This window comes from Cnephaeus nilssonii (genome assembly GCF_951640355.1).
Source record: "Cnephaeus nilssonii genome assembly, chromosome: 7".
In the NCBI taxonomy this organism is placed as follows: Eukaryota; Metazoa; Chordata; class Mammalia; order Chiroptera; family Vespertilionidae; genus Cnephaeus; species Cnephaeus nilssonii.
The window spans coordinates 2,036,662-2,062,851 of record NC_137078.1 but is presented as its reverse complement, the minus strand read 5'-3'; the positions used below and the strand labels follow the sequence as shown (position 1 = coordinate 2,062,851).

General features: G+C 40.4%; 1 protein-coding gene across 5 annotated transcripts in view; it reads left to right on the top strand.

The window, feature by feature from the left end:
• The window catches only part of PLS1 (plastin 1), a 222,745-nt gene that overhangs the window by 127,895 nt on the left and 68,660 nt on the right, over positions 1-26,190 (top strand). For all 5 annotated transcript variants that reach the window (XM_079777349.1, XM_079777350.1, XM_079777348.1 and 2 more), the window contains 3 exons: positions 3,174-3,255; positions 14,928-15,093; positions 15,175-15,317. In XM_079777349.1, coding sequence (XP_079633475.1) covers positions 3,174-3,255; positions 14,928-15,093; positions 15,175-15,317 — 391 coding nt within the window. The remainder of the gene's footprint in view (positions 1-3,173; positions 3,256-14,927; positions 15,094-15,174; positions 15,318-26,190) is intronic.

Here is a 26,190-nt window from a genome sequence, read left to right as displayed (position 1 = left end):
TCTTACATAAGTTGTTGATTTTCTCATCTATCCAGTTTACGAGCTGTATGACCCTTAATTTGAATTCTTTTTCTGACAAATTGCATGCCTCTGTTTCATTTAGTTCCTTTTCTTGTGATTTCCCCTTTTTATTTCCTTTGGGGGTTGTTTCTTTGTCTACCAATTTTTGCTCTCACTGAAGGATCTAGTCATCTAGTTGCACTGGGCCTGTGACTGCTGAAATGGGCTTGGTGGTGGGTCACTTGTTCACCAGGTCTGGGGTCAATGTGTTGGGTTTGGCAGCGATTCACACGGTTGCAGCTCCTGGGGTTGCTACGTGAGCATTTGGGGTTGCTGTGTAGGGCTTGGCTGCTCATGCTTGTTTGCAGAACCCAGGGTTGCTGTGTCAGGCTTGGCGGTGGCTAGTGTTGTTGTGGTGTCCGGGGCTGCTGCATAAGGCTTGGCTGTTTGTATGTGGTCATGGAACCTAGGGTTGCTGTGTAAGGCTTGATTGTTTGTGCGCGGTCACAGAGCTTGGGGTTGCTACATAAGGCTTGGCTGTTTGCATGCAGATGGGGTGCCCAGGGTTTCTGCTTAGAGTTTGGCTGTTTGTGTGCAGTTGCAGCCCCTGGGGCTAACGCATCTGGTCAGAGGGAGAGGAGCATGCTCCAAAACTCACAGGAGCCTGCAGCTGTGGAGGCTGTAGTCTTGGTGTTCATGGGTCCACAGCTTAGGCAGCAGGTCCCTGACCAGAGTGGCTATAGGCTCCTGGGTGGTGTCCAAGGGACCTCTTGCTGGGCTCCCAGTCACAGCAGCTCTCCCCTTCAAGATGGCATATCCTCTGAAGCAGAGCCGGCTGCCCCAGGAGAGAATGCAGTGGTAGCAGAGGCTGCCTGGCTAGGGGACTTTGTCTGCCAGCCCCCAAAAGTCCTGTGGAATCTAACTGTCCCTCACTCTCATACACACCCTTTTCCCTCACTCACACTCTCCCCCTCACTGTTATTCTGCCAGCCATCTTCTTCCTTCTGGATTCATTTTTAGGACATTACATCCATAATAAAAGAGTAATATGCAAATTGACCCTAACTCCGCTACACCACAAGCCATGCCCACAAGCCATGCCCACAAGTCAATCAGAGCAAGTATGCAAATTAACCCAACCAAGATGGCTACAGCCACGGAGAAAGTAGGAGGGAGGCTTGGGTTTCCAAGGTGATAGAAGAAGCCAAGCTTTCTGCCTTCCCTGGCCAGCCTAAGCCTCCACTCAAGCTACAAAGTTTCAATTATAGAAAGTAAACAAATCCAAACACAAATGGCTGCTGGCCACAGAGTGAGCAGGAAGCTTGGCTCCACTCCAGGATACAAAGTTTCAATTGTAGAAGGAAAATAAATTCCAGATACCAGGGCCTTTGCCTGGGTCGCTAGGGGGCATGGCTGGCCTGCAAACCACCACAGGCCCCTCGCTCAGGCCGCCCCACACCCCAAAGGAACCCCACCCTGATCCGGGACACTCTTCAGGGCAAACCAGCCGGCCCCCACCCGTGTACCAGGCCTCTATCCTATCTAATAAAAGAGTAATATGCAGATTGACCATCACTCCAACACACAATATGGCTGCCCCCATGTGGTCAAAGATCCTGCCCCCATGTGGACACAAGATGGCCACCACAAGATGGCCAGCAGGTGAGAGCAGTTGGGAGGCACCAGGCCAGCAGGGGAGGGCAGTTGGGAGGCACCAGGCCTGCAAGCAAGGGCAGTTGGAGGAGATTAACCCTGCAGGGGAGGGCACTTAGGGGTGACTAGGCCAGCCGAGGAGGGAAGTTGGGGGCAAACAGGCTGGCAGGGGAGCAGTTAGACATCAATCAGGCTGGCATGGGAGTGATTAGGGGGTGATCAGGCTGGCAGGCAAAAGCAGTTAAGGGCTATCAGGCAGGCAGGCAGGCAAGCAGGCGAGCTGTTGGGAGCCACCAGTCCTGGATTGTGAGAGGGCAGATGGACATCCCTTGAGGGGTCCCAGATTGGAGAGGGTGTAGGCTGGGCTGAGGTACACACACCCCCCCATATGAATTTCGTGCACTGGGCCTCTAGTTTAAAAATAAACGTTTACTCCCGCATGTGCGATCCATATAAAGCTCTCACTGGCACCAGTCGCAAACATGTGTTTTGATCTGTCATTGTTGATCATGAATTTGGTTGTTTTTGTTGACATTCTGAAGCTGAAATAAAGCTGAGTCATCGACAGAATATGTCTGAAGACCAACTATTGGCACAACTGTCCCTATCTGACATTAGCCTCACATTTAAATTAATTTGAAGACAGTTTTTCATGATGCCAGCATTTGCGATGACTATTAATAAATCACAAGGACAAACTCAAGACAGAGTAGTAATATTCCTACCTGAACCTGTTTTCAGACGTGGTCAGTTATATGTTGCTTTCTCTCGAGTTCGAAGAGTGTGTGATGTTAAAGTTAAAGTTGTAAATACTTCATCACAAGGGAAATTAGTCAAGCATCCTGAAAGTGTTTTTACTCTTAATGTGGTATACAGGGAGATATTAGAATAAGTTTAATCAATTTATCAGTCATTGTTTTTATCAATGTTGTTTTTATATCATGTTTTTGTTGTTTTTATATTATGTCTTTGTTGTTCTATCATGTTGTTATTGTTTATTTATTAATCAATTTATATATTATTTTTATATGCATTTTACTAATTTTCTTTCATCTCTGACACTTTTATTATAGAAAAAGGGTGAATAGCAATATTAAAATATTTCTTGTAATTAATTTTCTTTCAATGTGCACAAATCCATGCACTGGTCCACTAATTTTAACATAATTGATTTTGCTTTATGAAATGGCTTCTCAAGCATTTTTTTTTTGTTTACAATGCTATATGTTGACAATCAGTAAGTAAAATCAAAACAAGACTCATAAGGGAAATGCAGGACTGTTTTGAAAAGTTAGGAGGAAACGCTAAGATTACTATTGAGTGAATGATGTATTTGTTTTAAGTTAGGGAATATTTTTTAGATTTTTTAAAATTAAGTCCCTGACATGAATTCAGTATAATATTGTAAAGAAATAGATTATTTTTACTTTTTAAAACTTAACTATTTTTATCTGCTTGCAAAAATGAACTAAAAACATTTCTGGGAATCTTTCACTAAATTATTCCCATTTTCTCTTTAGCAAAATGATCAACTTATCTGAACCAGATACAATTGATGAAAGAGCCATTAATAAGAAAAAGCTCACTCCTTTCACTGTTTCTGTAAGTATTTATACTATAAAATGTAAAATGGAAGGCTTTTATTTTTTTAAATATATTTTTATTGATTTCAGAGAGGTAGGGAGAGGGAGAGAGAGATAGAAACATCAGTGATGACAGAGAATTACTGACTGGCTGCCTCCCACTGGGGATCGAGCCCACAACCTGGGCATGTGCCCTTGACCAGAATCGAACCTGGGACCTTTCAGTCCACAGGCTGACACTTTATCCACTGAGCCAAACCGGCTAGGGCTGGAAGGCCTTTCTTAATGGATGTTTGGGCCCAAGTAAAAGCTATGATTTAACATAATTTCAGTTTCATATAAAAACTAGGTTTTTATTAAATAAATATTTAGTTGTATTTTGTAATCAATGGAGTTAACTTCTTTATTTAATAGTATTCAAGTTATATTATTATAATTATTGTCATTTTTATTAATGAATATTTGCTGGGTGCCGGTGTTTTTATTGGTTGGTTGGGGGGGGGGGAGTGCATAGTTTTACCATTTCACAATTTTTTTTAATTTATATTAATTAATTAATTAATTAATTTAATTTCTTTATTGATGAAGGTATCACATATTTGTCCTCATCCCCCCATTCCCATCCCACACCCCTCCCCACACATGCCCCCACGCCCCTGTTGTCCCCAACCGCTGGTTAGGCGCATATGCTTGCACACAAGTCCTTTGGTTGATCTCTCCCCTTTACCCCCACCCTCCCTTACCCTCCCTCTGAGGCCCGACAGTCCGATCGATGCCTCCTTATTTCTGGGTCTGTTCTTGTTCATCAGTCTATGTTGTTCATTATTTCCACTAGATGAGTGAGATCATGTGCTATTAGAAATACACTTATAAGAACCGAAAATGAGACAAGTAATAATGGTTATGGTGACAGGAAATGAATCAGTGTGTAGTGAGTTTCTTTCTGGGCCAACAGTTCTTTTGAGACCCAATTACAATGTCCAACAGTTCCTTATGTGTACATGCCAGCACTGACATTACAGTTCTGGATGGTGGAGAAATGGTGGTAATGCAGGTCCGAGTCTCTCTGGTTTGGTCCTGGGCAAACTGCAGTGATGCACAGCTGCTAACTGCTAGTATGGGAAGACCAAGTCAGCGTCTTCCATCTCTGGACTGCTTCTCTTCTGTCTTCATGGCTGGAGTAGTCCTGTCGATTCCTCTCTGTTGCTGGAATCCACATGGTCTCCGAGTTGTTTTCTGAAAATATACAAACATATTCTCGACCAAAAGTTAATAAAAGAATATTTTCTATAAATTTGACTTGGGATCCTATTTCATTTTTTGCCCAAATGATTTTCCTCTGGCTTTTACTAGAGGCCTGTTGCACGAAGATTCGTGCAATAGGCCTTCCTTCTCCTGGCTGCTGGCACTGGTTTTCCTCCAGCACCCAGGACCCAGGCCTTTGCTCTGGCTGCCGCCTTCTGTCTTTGCTCTGGCCAGAGTCTCTGCTTCGTTTGGCTGGAGTCTTTGCTCCGGCCGGAGCCTTCAGTGTTTGGAGCCTTCAGTCTTCTCCGCTCTGGCCAGAATGCCATTCCAGTAGCTCCCTCTGTCCCCTACCATCCGCCTCATAGCAGGCGTCCCACCCTGCCTGGCAGCTCTGCGCCTGCATATGCAAATCAACCTACATCTTTGTTGGGTTAATTTGCATACTCGCTCCTGATTGGCTGGTGGGCATCACGGAGGTATGGTTAATTTGCATATTTCTCTTTTATTCTTGTAGATTGATTTTAAAGAAGAAGGGAGAGGGAGATAGAAACATCAGTGATGAGAGAGAATCACTGATTGGTTGCCTCCTACACACCCTACACTGGGGATCAAGCCTGCAACCCCGGGCACGTGCTCTGATGGGGAGGGATGGGTAACCTCCTGGTTCATAGGTTGATGCTCAACCACTGAGTTATGCCAGCCCGGCTTTAGCTATTCTTTTTGTACTAAACCTTTCTGTAGTCAGCTTGCCCATTCACATATTGTTAAAGTTCAGGAATTTATAGTTGCCACACTTTTCCATCAAAATGTCTAGATCAGTAGGTGGATATCAATATTTACCAAGTACTAAGTACTAGTCACTCTTCTAAACATACTACATGAATTATCCCTTTGACTCCTCCCCACAGCCTTAAAATAAGATACTATGACTTTAAAGAGGATGATAACTGTGTCACTGAGAGGGTCCACAGTGTCCAAGTCAGGGTGTGGTTCCAATGGTCTGGCTCCAGAACCCAGCCTTTTCATCTCAGTGCCATACCATACTGCCTCTCACATGGTGGGAGCAGCAGCAACTATTTCATGTGCAATTCACAACTGCAGCTGTTAGAAGTGAGCTACTGCTGAGCTGTTTCCTTCTTTTTTGTTGGCAAGTACAATCCTTGGTTTTGCTGAAATTGTTAAGTCTCTCCTATAAGGAAACTATGACCTTAGGGCAGTGGCAAATGGTTAATTCCAGACTATCCAAGGGTTACTCTCATTTCTGGTCATCCTTGAGAATTATAGAGTAAGATGTTGACCAATGTAACTTTTTGTCCCCCTTCAAAACTGTTGTATATCCCTAGCAGATGCTACTATTCTTTAAAAACGCCCATTTCTGATTATAATTGCCAGATTGTGGGAGTTTTTTGTTTTGTTTTTGTTTTCATCTTATGTCAGGATGCTTCATCTAATATCTATGATTATTGAAAACATTTATGTCTTATTTCTAGAATACATGTCACACAATTTTTTATGGCACTGAATCTGAAATTCAGCATTTCTTACTGTTGTATAAATTTATTTCATTTTACTTTTAATACTTATATGCAGTGTATTCAAGAAAATAAAGGAAAAATATTCTGTAACTATTTTTCAATAGTCATAGGATGGGTCCAAGGAGCTAAGTCCTTTATAGTTTTATTTTTAGAGAGTGCATTCTTCCAATAAGAGTATGTGGAATAGTCTAGGTCTCAAGGATGCTTGAAAGAGTGTGCTAATGTAGAATGAGAAAAGACAGGCCTCTGGGAAGGTGCAAAGTATTACTGTGGATATTAAATCTGTTTTGTTTATTCAGTAATTTTAAAGCTCTGGAAATAGGTCTGCTAGAAAACTACCAGTTTTTTCATGAAACTTTATCCCAAAGAGGTGTAATTCATTTGTAAAAGATTGTAAAGATAGTGATAATACAGATTTTTACTTTATAATAATAGGATTACATAGTATCATGATGTTTAGAAGAAGAGAGATAAAAAAGGACGAAAATGATATACCATAACTATGAAAGCAAGGGAAAGGGACACATCAGGTGGTTAATAGCAAGACTAATTTTTTTTTTTATCTTAGAGAATTTCTTGTCTCCTACTCAGTGTACTACTGAGCTGCATTTTCTTATTTATCATTATTGAAATAAAAGTGAATTATATAAATAAGACTGAAAAGCATATTAGTGACTTAAGGACACAAAAGTCTGGAAATTAACAAGAGTTGGTATAGGAAATTGAAATCCAGTGCAAATAATATACTCACATACATACAGAGTATATATCGTTTATACTTACTAGTACACATATGTACAAATGTACACATAAAAATATGACCTTAATTTTACTTTACATACAGTTACAGTTAAAGTAGGGAAATCATAGAGCCCATTTAGACATTCCAAATGAAGTGATGATATATAAAATTATGAAATCTGAGTAACAAATTATGCCTTTATTTTTATTGGCCCAATAATTGTCTAGCACATCCCTCTCAAAATTATTAACAAAAGTGAACTCATCTGGAATTGGAACTTTATAAAAAATGAAAATTTGCAAAGTGGTATGAATGAAAAGAATTTCATTACCTACTAGCTGTACCCAGCCACGCATTGCTGTGGCTCAGTCTGGTTAAATGGAAAAGAAAGAAAAGAATAAGCGCACGTTTCTAATATGTTTAATTTCACAATGCTTGTGGGTATACAATATTTTTTGTTGTTCCATTGTCTGTGCAGATATAGAGATTGTCTGGTTTGCCAACTCTAGAACACGCAACATATAATTGTCCATGTGAGAAGCAATCCGTGTCTAGATCTAAACTGCACAATTCTAAAGATTGGCCCTGAGCTTTGTTGATGGTGATTGCAAACACCAATTGAATGGGAATTGCAATGTCTTAAATTGAAATGACATATCTGTTGGAATCATAGGAATGCGAGGAATGAGGACATCTTCACCTTTGAAAGGTCCTGTCAAGATTGTTGCTTCTATGACGTTGCTCATTAATTTTTATACTGCAAGCCTCGTGCCGTTGCAAAGCTTTGGCTGGTTGATATTTCGCAACATGATAATTGGCATGCCGATTTTCAATTGCAGTACGTGCGGTGGCATACCTGGCAGATTGAGTGAATTCAAAAATTCTGTTGGATAATTAACCGCTTCATCTGCTTCTACAACAGTGTCGACGGACTTGTATGTGACTGCCTCGCTTTGAATGTTAGACTGAATAATATTGTTAAGTTCGTAGACGTTTTTGTTCTTGGCTGCAAGAATAGCTTATTCACTCAGCCAATCGTGATTCTTATAATTGGTTTGAATATTGGGAAATACTTTTTCAACCAATTCTTCTTTTGACATCACTAAATTGTAGACGTTATGAGGCAATGAAATTCGTCCTGAGGTCAGATCAACTGGCACCTTTCCGTTCCCAATTTCCAGCAATTGATGTGAGAATATCTCAGCTGATCAATCATTTTGCAGCTGGACACACATATTTGTAGTTAATTTTAACATCTTTATGTGTTGCCACAAAGTAGAGTATTTCAGGCAAGCATTTATTTCGTCTGCTGGTGTCGATCGAGGAATTACAGGTAATGTTTGCCTGAAATCTCCTGCAAGCAATATTAATGTGTTCCCAAATGGTCTGATGTTTCCACGAAAATCTTGCAATGATCGATCAAGAGCCTCGAGCGATTTTTTGTGCACCGTTGTGCATTCATCCCTAACAATAAGTTTGCATTTCTGTAATACTTTTGCCATGCCGGATACTTTGGAAATGTTGCACGTGGGAGTTTCAATGAATTGCATGTTCAATGGCAATTTCAAAGTGGAATGAGCAGTTCTTCCACCTGGTAGCAATGTCACAACTATTCCGGACGACACAAGAGCTAAGGCTATGTCATTTTGGGATTGAATTGCTGCCAGAATCAATCTAATTAGGAACGTTTAACCAGTCTCTCCTGGCGCATCTAAGATTTCTCCAGCCCCGTTATTGACAGTTTGCGTTATTTGATTGTAAATGCCTTTTTGCTCAAGCGTTAGCTTAGGAATATTTGATTGCACATACGACAAAAGATCACCCGTGTTGTAATTTTGTTCACGACGCAATTCTACATTGAACGAAGCAGCAGCAGATCGATTCGGTGATGGCAGTCCCAATTGATTGAGAACTTTGTTTGCAATTTCTAAGCACAAATCTTCAATCATTATCAACATTGAAATGGAATCGTAAAATTGGAAAATTGGAAATTGTAAATGGATCGTAAATTGGAAACATTGAAATAGAATCGTAAAATATCTAGTAATAGCATGTGTTGCTTTTATGTTCAACAGATGGCGCTGTTTTTTTAAAAAAACATGTTTTTACCTGTCACAGGTGTGACATCTATATAATAGTAGGTATAAGGTATATAAAAACATGCGCAAATTCGAATGCAATGTTGTGTCAAAATTTCAAAGCAATCGGTGAAGAACTTTTGGAGATTTAAGATTTTGAACAAACGAACATTTGCATTTTTATTTATATAAGAATGAGCTTGTTAGTAAAGAATTGAATAGTTAATCAAAATAGAAGTGACATGAGAAGCCATGTGAAACAGCAGTATAAATTTTTCTGCCTGGTAAAGTGGGTTACATCTTAGGCACAGACAGTCAGTGATGTACAAAAAAGATGGGAGAGAATGGATGGATAACCCAAGATAAACTGATATTTGCTTGTGTCTTTTGTTAGAATCTCTGTAAGGTATCCTGTCTTATGAAACTCAAGGAAACAACACCTCTCTCATGACCCAGTTGGTGGAAATTTCCTATTATCTTTGTCTCTCCCCACTAACACAGGTCTTCAGGAAGGGAGGCTGAGCACACAGGGCGGTTGTCCATTTCAAGACTTGGAGAACAACCTCTTTATGGAGTTCTCCTATTACTTCTTGGTCTTACAGTATTTGAAATTAGCTTTAGACAGTAGTGGTTGTCCTATTCCCTACATACTAGTAGGCTAATAATGTTGTATTTACCAATTAGAAAGTGCCATTTATTTGATGAAGCAAAATTAGCTTCTAACTTTCAATCTGTTTTTTTTTTTTAGCTAATAACTTATAAGTTATTTGCTGTACTTGTAGAGCCAATGGTTTTAAATAAAATTAACATCAAAAGCTGGTTCATCATGTATCAACAACACACCTGCTGATGAGACAAAGCTGAGTTTTACTGCTTATTGCAGTTAGACAAAAAACCACCTGCAATTCCTGGCAGTGTCTTGGGAGCTCTAACATACCTTCTGACTTGGATGAAGCATGGACTATATAAATTAGAATGTCAGGAGATGAGGCCAGAGTCAAAACCAAAGTGTTTTTGATTGCCATATTACAAATTTGGACTTGACCCTCTCCTTTCCCTTTTTGCCTTTACTCGTACCCATTCATCCAGTTATTCAATAAATATTTATTGAGCATGTACCATGTGTTAAGTACCTGGGAAACAGCCCCACACATATAAACAACCTCTGTTACTATGTTATATACTAGAGGCCTGGTGCACAGATACGTGCTCTGGTGGGGTCCCTCAGCATGACCTGCGGGGATCTGGGGAGGAGCCGCTCCCACTCCCTGTCCTGCTCATCCAGGTCAACTGAGCAGGGCTCCTGCTTGGGAGTCCAGCTCATCTTGGTCAGCTGAGTGGAACTGCCCCCTGGTGGCCAATGCGCATCATAACAACCAGTCAACTAGTCGAGCGGTTGACCAGTTGACTGGTTGCTTAGGCTTTTATATACACTGAGTGGCCAGGTAAGTATGATCTCTGAACGCATAATAATCTGGCCACTCAGTGTATATCTACACTAATAAAAGAGAAGTATGCAATTGACCATACCTCCGCGATGCCCACAAGCCAATCAGGAGTGAGTATGCAAATTAACCCAACAAAGATGGAAGGTTAATTTGCATATGCAGGCACGGAGCGGCTGGGGGTGGGGTGGCCGCTTGCGTGCATGCTGGCACCAAGCAGCCTGCATCCTGGGGACAGGCATCCTTGGGAGCCAGGCCACTCTGAGCCTGTAGATCTGTGCATAGGCCTGGAGTGGCTGGGGTCCCAGAACGACCCCCCAGCCACTCCGAGCTTACGCACACAGGCGCAGAGCAGCCGGGGGTGGGGTGGGAATGTCCCCGGATCCCAGGCACTCCCAGCTGGCGCATGCGCAAGTGGCTGGGGGCGGGGTGGGAATGTCCCCCGCAGCGAACGAGCAGACAGTAGGGCCCTGCTTGCCCCTGGCCATGGCAGCGAGGGGCAAGCAGTCCCCCGCAGGGCCCCCACAGAGAGCAGACACCAGGGCCTGCGGTGGTGTCAAGCAAGCAGGTCTGTAGAGAGCAGAGAACCATGGGGAGCCAGCCTAAGCCATCAGTAGGACATCCCCTGCGGGCTTCCAAATTGGAGAGGGTGCAGGTCGGGCTGAAGGACACCCCCGCCCCCGTGCACGAATTTCATGCACTGGGCCCCTAGTCTTATAATAAAAGGCTAATATGCAAATTGTCCCCTTGACCAGGAGTTTGACCAGCAGGCAGGCTGGCCAACTGCCCATGACCCGCCCCCCATGGCCAGGCTGGCCGGACCCCACCCATGCACACATTCATGCACTGGGCCTCTAATATATACACACACACACAAAACTGAGTGGCCAGATTATTATGCGTTCAGAGATCATAATCTGGCCACTCAGTGTATATAGATATGATATACATAATAATAAACATCTATACTAATAAAAGCCTAGGCGGCCCTCGCGCGATGCCCTCATGTCATCACAAGATGGCCACCCCCATGTTGTCACAAGATGTCTGCCCCCAAGTCGTCACAAGATAGCTGCCACAAGATGGCCACCACAAGATCGCTGGCAGGGGAAGGCAATTGTGGGCAATCAGCCTGGCAGGGGAAGGCAGTTGGAGGTGAACAGGTCAGCAGGGGAGAGAAGTTGGGGGTGACCAGGCCAGCAGGGGAGGTCAGTTGGGGGCAACCAGGCCAGCAGGAGAGGGCAGTTGAGGGTGACCTGGCTGGCAGGGAGGGCAACCAGATGTGAAGGGGAGGGCACTTGGGGACGATCAGGCTGGCAGGGGAGTGGTTAGGGGGTGGTCAGGTTGGCAGGCAGAAGCGGTTAGGGGCAATCAGGCAGGCAGGCAGGCAAGTGGGTAGGAGCCAGCAGTCCCGGATTGTGAATCGGACATCCCTCGAGGGGTCCCAGATTGGAGAGGGTGCAGGCTGGGCTGAGGGATACCCCGCCAGTGCACGAATTTGTGCACCGGACCTCTAGTGTAAGTTTATAATACTAGAGGCCCAGTGCACAAATTCGTGCACTGGTGGGGTCCCTCGCCCTGGCCTGTGCCATCTTGCAATCAAGGACCCCTGTGGGGATGTCAGACTGCTGGTTTCAGCCAGGTCCCCGCAGGCCAGGCTGAGGGATCCCACCAGTGCACGAATTCATGCACTGGGCCTCTAGTATGCATATAAGATCTTTGATTAATCTCTTTCTGCCCTTCCCTCTACCTCCTTCCCTCTGAGATTCATCAGTCTGTTCCATGTTTCTATGACTGTGGTTTTCGCTCCTGCGTTGAGCATGTGCCCTCTGGTGGTCAGTGTTTGTCATAGCTACAGGTTGAACAGTCGCTTGGGCATATATATATATATATATATATATATATATATATATATATATATATATATATATGTCACAGAATGCTAAGAAGTAAAATCAAGCCCTGACTGGTTTGGCTCAGTGGATAGAGCGTCAGCCTCCAGACTGAAGGGTCCCAGGTTCGATTCCAGTCAAGGACATGTACCTTGGTTGCGGGCACATCCCCAGTAGGGGGTGTGCAGGAAGTAGCTGATCGATGGTTCTCTCTCATCGATGTTTCTAACTCTCTATCCCTCTCCCTTCCTCTCTGTAAAAAATCAATAAAATAATATTTTTTAAGAAAGTAAAATCAAGAATAATGAGTGCTAGCAGAGGTGTGGTGATGCTTGCTATTTTGTGTAGGATAATGAGAGAAGGCCATTAGGTGCATTTGAGCAACATTAAAGGACTTGTGGTTATTTGGGGGAAGTATGTTCCAGGCAGAGGGAATAGCCAGTTCAGAGGTCCTATATAGTGAGTGAGAAAACATAGTAGGAATGATAGGGAACTTGAAGAGTTTTCCAGTGAGGGAACACCATCAAGTTTCTATTTCACTAAGATCATTGATGTAAAACAATGGACGCAAGACACTGGGGGGTGAGGGCATGTATAGGAGTAGGGTGGGGGGGAGGCAATGGGAAGATATGTACACATGTAATACCTTAATAAAAAAAATGGGAAAAAAGGGAATATGATGTTGGATTTATGGTGACAATGGCTTCATTGTAATGGGCACTGGTCAGAACTCATCAGGAATATTGTGTTATTTTTGGTGCCATATTTTAAGCGGATATTGTCAGATGAAGAAAATTTGATACTGAAGAAATACCAAGTTCAAAGAATTGGGGATGTTTAACCTGAACAAGAGAAGTCATGATGAGACATTGTAACTAGGGTGACCATATGTTTGGGTTCACCAGGGTCATTCCCTGTTTATTTCTGTTTCTTAGTTTCCCATCTGGCTTAGCATCTGTCCCATATAGTTTATTTTCACATTTTGAGAAAGATATATATATATATATATTTTGGAAAATGCTTTGGGATTAGAACATTTTTATAGCTCTCCCAATATACTAAAACCCAACATTAAAATAATATACACAAATTTTTAAAATTATAATTAAAAATTATTTTGATACCATATTTTACTTAAAAAATTGTCCCCATTTTGGATAGTAAATTATATAGTTATCTAATAACTGTCTCACTGTTTAAAGGATTCTCTTATTGATAGATTCACTTTTGTATAAAGAACTGCTTTTATGTAGTTCACAGGAGATGACTTTGATTAATTGGTGCACATTGTAAGAAGTTGAGTTTCAGCTCAATCTGAACTTCATGATGTGGTAGGATCTCACCTCTGGGAAAATTCAAGGGAAGCTTGATGACTCCTTGCATGCCATGGATTTAAAAATACCACCTCACACCTGCAAGAATGGCTACCATCAATAAATCAACAAATAACAAGTGCTGGCAAGGATGTGGAGAAAAAGGATCCCTCGTACACTGCTGGTGGGAACTCAGGCTGGTACAACCACTATAGAAAACAGTGTGGAGTTCCCTCAAAAAATTAAAAATGGAACTTCCATTTGACCCAGTGATCTCACTTTTAGGAATATATCCTAAGAAGCCTGAAACATCAATCAGAAAGAATATATGCACCCCTATGTTCATAGCAGCATTATGTACAATAGCTAAGATCTGGAAACAGCCCAAGTGCCCATCAGTAGATGAATGAATAAAACTGCTGTGGTACATTGATACAATGGAATACTATGCAACTATAAAAAGTATCTATTACCCTTTAAGACAGCACATAAAGGGACCTGGAGATGATTATGCTAAGCAAAATAAGCCAGTCAGAGAAAGACAAATATGATCTCCCTTTATGTGGAATCTAATGAACAAAATAAACTGACAAACAAAATAGATCCAGAAGCATGGAAGCGTGCAACAGACTGATGAGTCTCAGAGGGAAGCGGGGTGGCAGGAAGAGATTTAACCAAGGAATTTATATGTATATATGCAAAACCCATGGACACAGACAATAGTGCGGTGAAGCCTGGGGAGGAGATGGAAGTGGGGAGGAGGGGGTCAATGGGGGAAAAAAGGGACATCTGTAATACTTTTAACAATAAAGATAAATTTTTTAAAAAAAGATCATTGATGCACAGTATTGTGGAAGATGGATAGTAGATAGTTTGAGATGGGTATTAGGAAGGAACTAAGAAACCCGAAGAAAGGCACTGACCATTTCCACAGGTATTTAGAAGGTGGAATTAACAGATACTGGTGACTAGATATGGTAATCAAGGAAGAACAAGGATTCTGCTCATATTTCTGACTTAGGAAGAAAGAATGCAAGAATGAATGTTGGTCCTATCAACCAAGACAGGAAATAAAGAAAAGCCAGTTTTAATAGATAATTAGAGGAAGACCAAGGAAGCATGGCAGGAAAATTGCTTTAGTTTTGGACATATTGAGTTTGATATACTTGTGAAACACCCATATAGACCTAACCAAGTGAGTATATAGGTACAGAGTTTAGAGTGGGAACTGGGAGAAAGTGTGGGCTGAAGATATGGATTTGAAAGTCATTGGCATATAGAGGTAATAGTTAAAACCATAGAAATTTTCTTTTGAATAGTGGTGTTTTGCTATTTAAATATTATGTTTAAAAATCTGAAATTTCACAGTTCTTTGTTTCTTATTTACCTTCTTAACTTAGAAAATACTTCCTCATGGGTATTTTTCTTTGTGGCAATTCAGGAAAATTTAAACCTAGCCCTAAATTCTGCCTCAGCCATTGGATGTACAGTGGTTAATATTGGTGCACAGGATCTCAAAGAAGGAAAACCTCACTTGGTCTTGGGACTTCTCTGGCAGATCATCAAAGTTGGTCTTTTTGCTGATATTGAGATTTCCAGGAATGAAGGTATGATTATCAAAAATATTTACTTTTCATTTACGTACACTTGCTGCAAGAAGAATTTATATTTCTCTGTTTTCCTCTAAGCTCTGATTGCATTGCTAAATGAAGGTGAAGAACTAGAAGAGCTGATGAAGCTTTCTCCAGAGGAGTTATTGCTGCGATGGGTGAACTACCATTTGACCAATGCAGGATGGCATACCATCAACAACTTCAGCCAAGACATTAAGGTTTATATTTTAATATTCAAATTTGTAACATAAAGTAAGGATGCAGAAAGTAAAAACAAAAGAGATACAGACTTGCCTGGCCAGTGTGTCTCGGTGGTTGAGCATCAACCTATGAACCAGGAGGTCACGGTTCCATTCCCTGTAGGGCACATGCCTGGGTTGTGGGCTCCATTCCTAGTAGAGGACACTCAGGAAGTAGCCGATCAATGATTCTCTCTCATCATTGATTTTTCTATCTTTCTTTCTCTCCTTTCCTCTCTGAAAGCAATAAAACTGTATTTTTTAAAAGAGAAATACGGACTTAAATTTGAATTGAAATTTAATTCACAAGGGCACAGTTTAAGAAATTAAATTTTGCATTTCTCTGAAAATTATAATCACAAAATCTTATATTTCAAAATAATTGGTTTATTGGCTTTTAATAATAAATAAACTGGCTATGAAATGAAGGAGATACTCCTTAGCAGATTAAAGCATTCTCTCTATTTTATATTACACAGATAGACTAAATTATAAAGTGAATGTCAGTCTGAGAATTACATCTGTTTGATGGACTAGAGGCCCCTGTGGGCCTAACCAGTTCAACACTCTTACTGCCACTTTGCCAATACCCAGCTAATAGGAAAACAAATTATCTGAGGGCACAGAGAATCAGTAGGCAAAAGGAGGTCTTCAGGTAGGTCTCTCAACCACAGTAGCTGGAAACACTTCCCTCCCTATTGGGAGACCATTGTCAAGGAAACTGTAACATTCAATCTACCAAATAATAACTCTCATTGTCACTGCCTAGACAGGCATTGCCAACTTGGGTCTCTATGACTCTTCTCTATGCTTTTTTTTGTGTTAGTTTTTAAGACTAATCAGTGTTAACATTAACTCATATTTTCTCTTTAGATTTATTAACACCTTCAGTCAGGTTATGTTTTTGCCATAATGGCCTAGATGACAATCTCTCTTTGAAGTGACATTGTGTTTCTCTGCTTTCATCTAAAATATGCTCATTTAAAATTTTATTTGGGGGGCTCTCTCTTTTTCTTTTGGTATTTCTACAAACTTTATTTTGTATGACAGGTGAGCTTAGTTCAGCAAGTCTAACCCCAATTTAATGTCATGTCTTTAACATACAAATGTGATACTTTTTAAATATTTGTCACAATTTTTTTCAATTTAGTCATTATATTAATAATTTTTAAATTAAATCTTTATTGTTGAAAATATTACATATGTCCCTGTTTTTCCCCCATTGACCCATTCTAGCCCATCCCCATCCCCTACCACAGGCTTTCACCACCCTATTGTCTGTGTCCATGGGTTATGCATATATGCATACAAGTTCTTTGGTTGATCTCTTCCCACCCACCCGCCCTTCTCCTCCTTCCCTTTGAGATTCCATAGTCTATTCCATGCTTCTATGTCTCTGGATCCACTCCATTCATCCATTTATTTTGTTCATTAGATTTCACATATAAGTGAGACTTGTATTTCTCTGAATGGCTTATTTCATTTAGCATAATACTCTCCAGGTCCCTCCATACTGTCTCAAAGGTAAAAGATTCTCGCTTTTTACTGCAGCATAGTATTCCATGGTGTAAATGTACCACAGCTTTTTTATCCACTCATCTACTGATGGGCACTTGGACTGTTTCCAGATCTTAGCTATTGTAAATTGTGCTGGTCTGAACATAGGGGTGCATACATTCTTTCTGATTGGTGTTTTGGGACTCTTATCATATACTCCTAGAAGTGGGATCACTGGGTCAAATGGCATTTCCATAGTTAATTTTTTGATGAAACTCCATATTGTTTTCCATAGTGGCTGCAGCAGTCTGCATTCCCACCAGTAGTCAATTAGGGTTCCTTTTCTCCACATCCTCACCAGCACTTGTAACCACTTGTTGATTTGTTGATGGTAGCCATTCTGAGAGGTGTGACATGATGCCTCATTATCGTTTTAATTTCCATCTCTTTGATGATCAGTGGCTTTGAGCATTTTTTCATATGTCAATTGGCCACCTGTATGTACACTTTGGAGAAATGTCTATTTAGGTCCTTTGCCCATTTTTAATTGGATTGTCTTCCTATTGTTAAGTTGTATGAGTTCCTTATATATTTTGGATATTAAATTTTATCAGATGTATCATTGCCAAATATGTTCTCCCGTAGAGTGGGCTCCCTTTTCATGTTGTTGATGGTTTCTTTTGCTGTGCAAAAACTTTTCATTTTGATGTAGTCCCATTTATTTATTTTCTCCATAGTTTTCTTTGCCCTAGGAGATGTATAGGTAGACTTATTGCTATGAAAAATGTCTGAAATTTTGCTGCTTATGGTTTCTTATAGGATTTTTATACTTTTGCAACTTATATTTAAGTCTTTAACCCATTTTGAGTTTATTCTTGTGTATGGTGTAAGTTGGTGGTCTAGTTTCACTTTTGTGCATGTTTCTGTCCAATTTTCCCAACACCACTTATTGAAGAGACTATCTTGACTCCACTGTATGTTCTTGCCTCCTTTGTTAAATATTAATTGAGCATAATGACTTGGGTTGATATCTGGGGTCTCTGTTCTCTTCCATTGATCTATATGCCTGTTCTTGTGACAGTAGCAGGCTGTTTTGAGTACAGTGACTTTGTAGTATAACTTGATATCTGGTATTGTGATCCCTCCCACTTTGTTCTTTTTTCTCAAGTTTGCTGCAACTATTCAGGGACTTTTTTGGTTCCATATAAATTTTTGGAGTATTTGTCATAGATCTGTGTATTGTGCTTTTACTATTTTAGTGATTGCATTGAATCCATAGATTTCTTTGGGTAGTATGGACATTTTAATACTGATATTTCTACGAATCCATGAACACAGTATATTCTTCCACTTCCTCTCTCTCTCTTTTCAACATCCTGTAGTTTTCAGAATATAAGTCTTTTACTTCCTTATTTAAGTTTATTCCTAAGTATCTTAATATTTTGTTGTTGCAATGGTAAATGGATTGTTTGTTTAGTTTCTTTTTCTGAGAATTCATTATTGTTGTATAAAAATGCCATAGATTTCTAGATGGTAATTTTGCATCCTGCTACATTGCCAGATTTCTTTATTAAATCCAGTAGATTTTTTGGTAGAATCTTTGGGGTTTTCTATGTACAATATGATGTCATCTGCAATTAATGACAGTTTTACTTCCTCCTTTCCAATTTGGATGCCTTTTGTTTCTTTTTCTTGTCTGGTCACTGTGGCTAGCACTTCCAGTACTGTGTTGAATAAGAGTGTTGAAAGCGGACACCCCTGTCCTGTTCCTGTTCTTAAAGGAAACACTTCTAGTTTTTGCCCATTGAATATGATGTTCGCTGTAGGATTGTCATGTATGGCATTTATTATGTTGAGATATACTCTCTCTATTCCCACTTTTCTGAGAGTTTTTATCAAAAAAGAGTGTTGGATTTTGTCGAATGCTTTTTCTGTGTTTATTGATATGATCATGTGATTTTTGTCTTTCAATTTGTTTATGTGATATATCATGTTTATTGATTTGTGAATATTGTACCACCCTTGCATCCCTGGAATAAATCCCACTTGGTCATGGTGTATGATATTTGTAATATATTGCTGGATATGATTTGCTAATATTTTGTTGAGGATTTTATCATCTATGTTCATTCAGGATATTTGCCTGCAGTTCTCATTTTTGGTAGTGCTTGTATATGGTTTTGGAATTAGGATAATGCTGGCTTAGTAAAAAGAACTTGGAAGTGTTCCTTTCTCTTGGATATTTTAGAATAGTTTGAGGAAGATAGGTGTTAGTTCTTCTTTGAATGATTGGTAAAACTTCCCTGTGAAGCCATCTGGACCAGGGCTTTTGTTTGCTTGGAGTTTTTTTTATTTTATTAGTGTTTCTATTTCATTAGTTGTTATTGGCCTATTCAGTTTTTCTGGTCCTTCCTGATTCAGTTTTGGAAGTTGGTATTTTTTCAGGAATTTGTCCATTTCATCCACATCATCCAGCTTGTTGGCATATTCATAGTATTTTCTTACAATCCTTTGTATTTCTCTGGTGTCAGTTGTTACTTCTCCACTTTCATTTCTGATTTTACTTATTTGGGTCCTCTCTCTTTGTTTCTTGGTAATTCTGGCTAATGGTTCATCAGTCTTTTTTATCTTTTCAAAGAATCAACTCTTGGTTTCATTGATTTTTGTTTGTTTCTATGTCATTTATTTTTGCTCTAATCATTATTTCCTTCCTCTACTTTCTCTGGGCTTTTCTTGTTTTTCTCTTTCTAATTCTTTAAGTTGTAGGGTTAAACAGTTTATTAATAATTTTTCTTGTTTTTTGAAGTAGGCCAGTAGTGCTATGAACTTCCCTCTCAGGACTGCTTTTACTGTGTCCCAGAAATTTGGGGTTATTGTGTTCTTTTCATTTATTTCCAGGAAGTTTTTTTATTTATTTCTTGATCTCATTGGTAACCCATTCATTGTTTAATAACATGCTATTTAGCCTCCATGTGTTTGAATGTTTTTGTGTGTTTTTACTGTAGTTGATTTCTAATTTCATTCCATTGTGATCTGAGAATATGCTTTATATGATTCAATCTTCTTGAACTTGTAGAGACTTGTTTTGTGTCCTAACATGTGGTCTATCTTTGAGAATAATCCATGTGCACTTGAGAAGAATGTATATTCTGCTGCTTTGGGGTGAAATGTTCCATAAATGTCAATTAAATCCATCTGATCCAGTGTGTCTTTTAGAGTCACTGTTTCCTTGTAAATTTTTTGTCTGGAAGATCTATCCAGTGAAGTCAGTGGGGTGTTAAAGTTCTCTACCATGATTGTATTATTGCTGATCTCTTCCTTAAAGTCCTTTAGAAGATTTTTATATATATTTAGGTGCTCCTATATCAGGTGTATATATGGTTACCACGGTTATATCTTCTTGTTGGGTTGATCTCTTTAGTATTAATTAGTGACCTTTATTGTCTCTTGTGATGGCCTTCATTTTGAAGTCTATTTTGTCAGATATGAGTATTGCTACCCCAGATTTTATTTCTTTTCCATTTGCATGGAAACATTTTTTCCATCCCTTCACTCTTATCCTATGTGAGTCTTTTGTTCTGAGCTGGGTTTCTTGTTGACAGGATATAATTGGCTTATGTTTGTATCATTCAGTTACCAAGTATCTTTTTATTGAGATATTTAATACACTTACATTTAAGGTTATTATTGATAGATACTTATTTATTGTCATTTTAATTCTTTATGCCTATGTTTCTCTCTCCTTCTCATTACAGTAGTCCCTTTAGCATTTTTTTTTTTTTTTTGCAGTGCTGGTTTGATGGTGATAAACTCCGTTAGCCTTTGTTTGTCTGGGAGCTCTATATTTCACTGTCTATTTTGAATGATAACCTTGCTGGTTATTGTAACCTTGGTTTCAGATCCTTGCTGTTTATTACCTTGAATACTTCATGCCATTCCCTCTGGCTGTACAGTTTTTTTCTTTAATTTAAAAAAATATGTTTTTATTGGTTTCAGAATGGAAAGCAGAGGGGGAGAGAGATAGAAACATCAATGATGAGATAGAATTATTGACCAGCTTCCTCCTGCACTCCCTGCAATAGGGATTGAGCCCACAACCTGGGCATGTGTTTTGACCAGGAATCAAACCATGACCTCCTGCTTCATAAGTGGATGCTCAACCACTGAGCCATGCCAGCTGGGCTGGCCTATAGAGTTTCTGATGAGAAATCATCTGACAGCCTTATGGGAGCCCCTTTGTCGGTAACAGTTTGCTTTTCTCTTGCTGCCTTTAAGAGCCTCTCTGTCTTTAATTTTGGCATTTTAATTATGATGTGTCTGGGTGTGGGCCTGTTTGGGTTCTTCTTGCTTGGGGTTCTCTGTGCCTCCTGAACTTGTGTGACTTTTTCCTTCACCAGGTTAGGTGAGTTTTCTGCCATTATTTCTTCAAACACGTTCTCTATCCCTTAGTCTCTTTCTTTCACTTCTGGCACAACTTTTATGCAAATATTGTTATGTTCATGTTATCCCACAGCTCCCTTATGCTGTCCTCTTGTTTTTTCTTTTTGGTTCTCTGATTGACTGATTTTTTCTACCCTGTCTTGTAATTCACTGATCCCATTCTCAGCTTCTAATCTGCTCGATATTCCTTCCACTGTGTTCTTTGTTAGGGCTATGTCATTCTTCATAATTTCTGTATCTTTTCTCATGCTGTTGAGTATATTTGACATCATTATTCTGAACTCTATGTTTGATCTTATCTCCATTTCATTTAGCTCTTCTTCTGGAGAATTTTCTTGTTCTTTCATTTCGGGCTTTTTTTATTTCCCCATTTTGGCTGCCTGTTTGGGTTTGTGTCTGTGTATTAGGTAGATCTGCTATGACTTTGAATCCCTAGTTCAGGACAGTGAAAGACGCTGTTTGTGACTGGCCCTGAGTACCCTATCAGCAATCCACAGCTTGTGGCTCCCTCTGCTGGGTCTGGGTGACTGTGGAAAGGACCAAGATGTGCACCAGTGTCTGCTTTTGCTAGCTCCAGACCCAGAAGATCAGGCAAAGACTCAACCCTCCAGAGAGGCTCTTCTGACTGCAGTCTGATTGTTATCAGCCTTGATTAGTCTCGGGATATCAACCACAGGGTGGGGTGAGAGTTCTTCCAACAGGATGGGGCAACTGCCTTCCCTCAGGCAAAAACCACCTGTATAACAAAGGTCTGAGGGAGAAAGTTGTCCTCTGCAGCATGAGGGAATGACTCAGCGCAGGAAACTGGGGTGGTTGCTCTTTGAGCTCCCACCCCAGAGCCCTCAACCCTGGACTCTCCTCACACAGCTCTAGTCCACTCTGCCCTCCCTCTGCTGGAGCACAGGGTGAGTGGCTGCACATGAAATTTTGTGCATTGGCCCTTTAAGAAGGTGCCTGCATTTTTAGCCATCTCTGGCTGGCAGACAGCAACCCTTTGCTTTTCACAGCCAGATGTTCTGTGGGCACCTTACTGTTCTGGTGCTTTGTGCTAGGGATCCCAGCTTGGGGTTTATACCCCAGAGTTCTCAGTGGGAACCCCACCCTTCTCCCCACCACAGCTGATATATTCCACCAGGACTTCAGCTGCTATCTATGGAAGCCCGGCCAGTCTTTTTGCATCTCTGCACTTCCTACCAATCTCTATGTGGTCTCCACTTTCTGTCCTTGGTCATCAGGGTTCTCTCCAGCTAGTTGATTTTTTCAGTGTCGTTTTTCTGTATTTTAGTTGTATTTCCATTTTGGTTCTGGGAAAGTGTCAGTGTAGCTTCCACTTATTCTGCCATCATTTTGGAATTGCTCTCTCTTTTTTTTTTAAAGGAAGTTTACTGTTCTTTAACTGGCTCAAATTGCAAATAAACAATCAGGTAGTGGCTTCAGCATAAGACATGTGATGTGTCTTTGCCAGCTGGCTCTATAGCACTTCAGTGCCCAGGAGAGGAAAGGTCTCAAAGCAAAATCATAATGTTAGTGGTAGGGCCCTGGTTAAAGTAGATTGGATGAGTTCACATGTAATCGCTGGGTCCACAGGGACAGTCTTACATTGGTACTTTAATTCTGCACATGCCATAGCCTGTGAAAAATATGAAATGGAAGACATACACCTCAAACCCTTTAAGGACAAATATTTAACATTATAGGCTAGGTATAATATCTAAAGAGTTGTGTTTCTTAAAAGCATATATGCTTTTATATATTTATATACACATCTATTACCTGGAATGCCCAAACACATCTTTGACTTATTGAAATTGGAACTGAACAAAAAGAAAGAAAACTCTGTGAATCAACTGTCTTTGCTTCATTCCAAAGAAGAGAAATCTGACAGTGGCAGATTTTCCACTGAAATTATGTTCCCAAATTTTGTCCTAGAATTCTCCCAGTAGGTGCACCACACAAGATGACACAGCCTAATATTTGGTTTGTGTACACTGAACATGTTTTCTGCACGACACTCAGGTTTGATTGTTTGATGTTAATTTTAGGAAAATGCAGCTACACTCTTCTTCATTATGAACACAGACTGAAAATACTCCTAACAATTCTTGTATTGCCAATCTGTAACCTCTTGCATATGAATTTAAAAATGAACAGGTGGCAAGCATGAATATTTTCCCAAAGTGTTCCCCAAATGCATTAACACTATTGATGTTTTTCCTGTGCCTGCTCCAAAGAGATAAAAACCCCCCACACATGCTTATCACTTGCAGAAAGGGATTTCCAGGGACTAGCATCTTAACAAAAGAGAGGGTTCACTGACACATAACTGGTGTTGAATACTCATAGTCTAAAATTATATTACAAGTATATGTTGGCCTTTTATTTTAAACTGTTGTATAGTTAATTAAAAGCAATCAGGAGCTCTGGAACCTTACTTGTAGGAACTGGAGTACAGAACATATTTTAAAAAAATATATGCTATTGATTTTTTATAGAGAAGAAGGGAGAGGGATAGAGAGGTAGAAACATTGATAAGAGAGAAACATCGATCAGCTGCCTCCTGCACACCTCCTACTGGGGATGTGCTTGCAACCAAGGTACATGCCCAGGACCGGAATTGAACCTGGGACCTTTCAGCCTGCAGGCCAACGCTCTATCCACTGAGCCAAACCGGTTAGGGCAGTACAGCACATATTTTAAAGTTGGACAGACTGCTAGCAGACAGTTAGTTCTGAGGAATCTTCTACACAAAAGTTGTACTTCATACTAGGCATATATTCTCTCACCAGGACACATGGGCAATGAGACCATGGCACCAATGAGGATATACCTAGAATGAGTAACTTGGTATTTTTCAGTTTCTAAATTAAGGCATAATCAAATTTTCCATGTAGAAGTTTGTACCACTTTTCTATGTTAATCACCAGGTAATTAATACAGGTGAACAATGAATTACTCTCACTTTAACTATATGCAACAACCATGCTCATAAGTTTTCTTCAATATTTTGTATAATAATGGTTAAAAATACAGTTTAACTATCATGTTCACAATTGTTATTTTCAAGATAGTAGAAGAACTACATTTTTAAGTGATGTAAAATTAAAGCTTTTAATAAACCAGAAGAAGTAGTCTTTCTTACCATTCCCCACACAGCTCGCCTCTTTAACAGTTTAAGGAAGACTGCCCTCAAAACACAAGCTTATGTATTAAATTCAGGACCACGATAAATGTAGGAGATTGTGAAATTAGTTGAGCTTTGCTTCTTGGTGAAGCCACATAAATTTATTTTTTTAAATGAATTTGAGTTTTAGTCTAGTTCCAATTCACACTTTTAGTGACACATAACAGTTTTCAAAATATTAAAATATTTTCAGTCAATTGAGCCTTCAATGGAAATGCTCAATTAATGGAAATGCTTATAAAATGTAGCATCTTTCTCTTATTCTCATGACTAAACTTTTCCTTTTCTTTTTTCTATTCTTTTCTGTCTTCCATCTCTCTGGCTCGAATTTCCGTCATTAAATAAAAAATACTTAGTCAACATTAGCGCATTTTAGCATTTCCACATATGTAACATTCCACTGATGGGCTCTTGTTTTATTACCAACCGTCAGAAATGGAACTTGCTCATCTTAACTCTTAAAATCCCCTACCACTACCACCACCAAGTCAGCTGTGGCTGCAAAGAATTCCTTTCTGTGGTAGGGAGGCCACCCCTCTCTGGGAAGTGCTAGTGTACAGTAATAGCCGTGGTCTGACAGTCCCTGCCCTCTAGTTCAGGCGGCCTGCTTTTGGCTGTGTTCCCCACACACTCCTCATGGTGCACTGTAGGGTCAGCGCCCATGCTCCTGTACCATCACTGCTCGCCACAGTTACTTTGTGTAGGGCCAAAATTCTGAGCAGGCATACGTACCGCCCTCTGGAATCCCAGAGTTTTTACAAAAGGATTAAAAACAATCTGCCCAGCAAGCCAGCCCTCCATGGGTGCAGGCCTGGCCAGAGGGTGCTGGGCTCCTGTCCTGGAGGCTGCAGTCCCGCAGATCACAGCAGCTGGAGGAGAAGCACTGGGGCTCCCCAGGGGAGTTCCACCATTCCCCTGGCTGTAGGGGGCTCTTTTCTTTTAAAACTTAGTTAATCAGGTATTTATTAAACCCCTCCTGTGGAACATGATGCCAGGCAGGGGGTGTTGCAAAGAGCTAGCTCTTGAAGTTTACTCAATTACACAGTGAGAGAAATATCTAGTAGATGGATTTTTCAGTGATCTAGATACTGCTGTATAACAAGCACTTGAAATTTAATAACTTAAATAACAACCTGTTTTTTCTCAGGATTCTGTGGGTTAATGCAGCTTGGTTGGGTGATTCTGCTTCAGATGGTTCTGGTTGGGATCACTAACTGCATTCAGCTGAGAGTTGGGCTGGCCCAGAATGGGGCAAGGGCACCAATCACGTGTCTAGTGAATCATTGCTTTTCTGAGAGGCCTTTTCACCTGGCTTGCTTGGCTGTCAGTCTTTGGACTTGTTATGTGGAAGCTGAGTTCAAGAGGACCCACGCAGAAGCTCTTCAGGCTGTGCTTGGAGCCCCAGCACACCACTTTAACTGCATTCTATTGGTCAAAGCAAGTCACAAGTACAGACTAAGTAAAAGGGGAGTGCAAATAGACTCTGCCTTTTAATGGGAGGAGCTATATATATGCACAGGGAAGAATTATAATAGCCATCTTTGGATATGACTTCATTGGATAATTTATTACAATGTGGTCACATTCTAAGAGAATCTAGGGAAGCCTTCCGAAAGGTAATACTTAACCCTGATCTTAACTGATGCTGATGCTTGGTGGTGTAAACAAATGCAAAAGGTGGGGAAGGGTATTCCAGTATAGTGAATATTGTTGCTAGAAGCTCTGAAGTGCAAA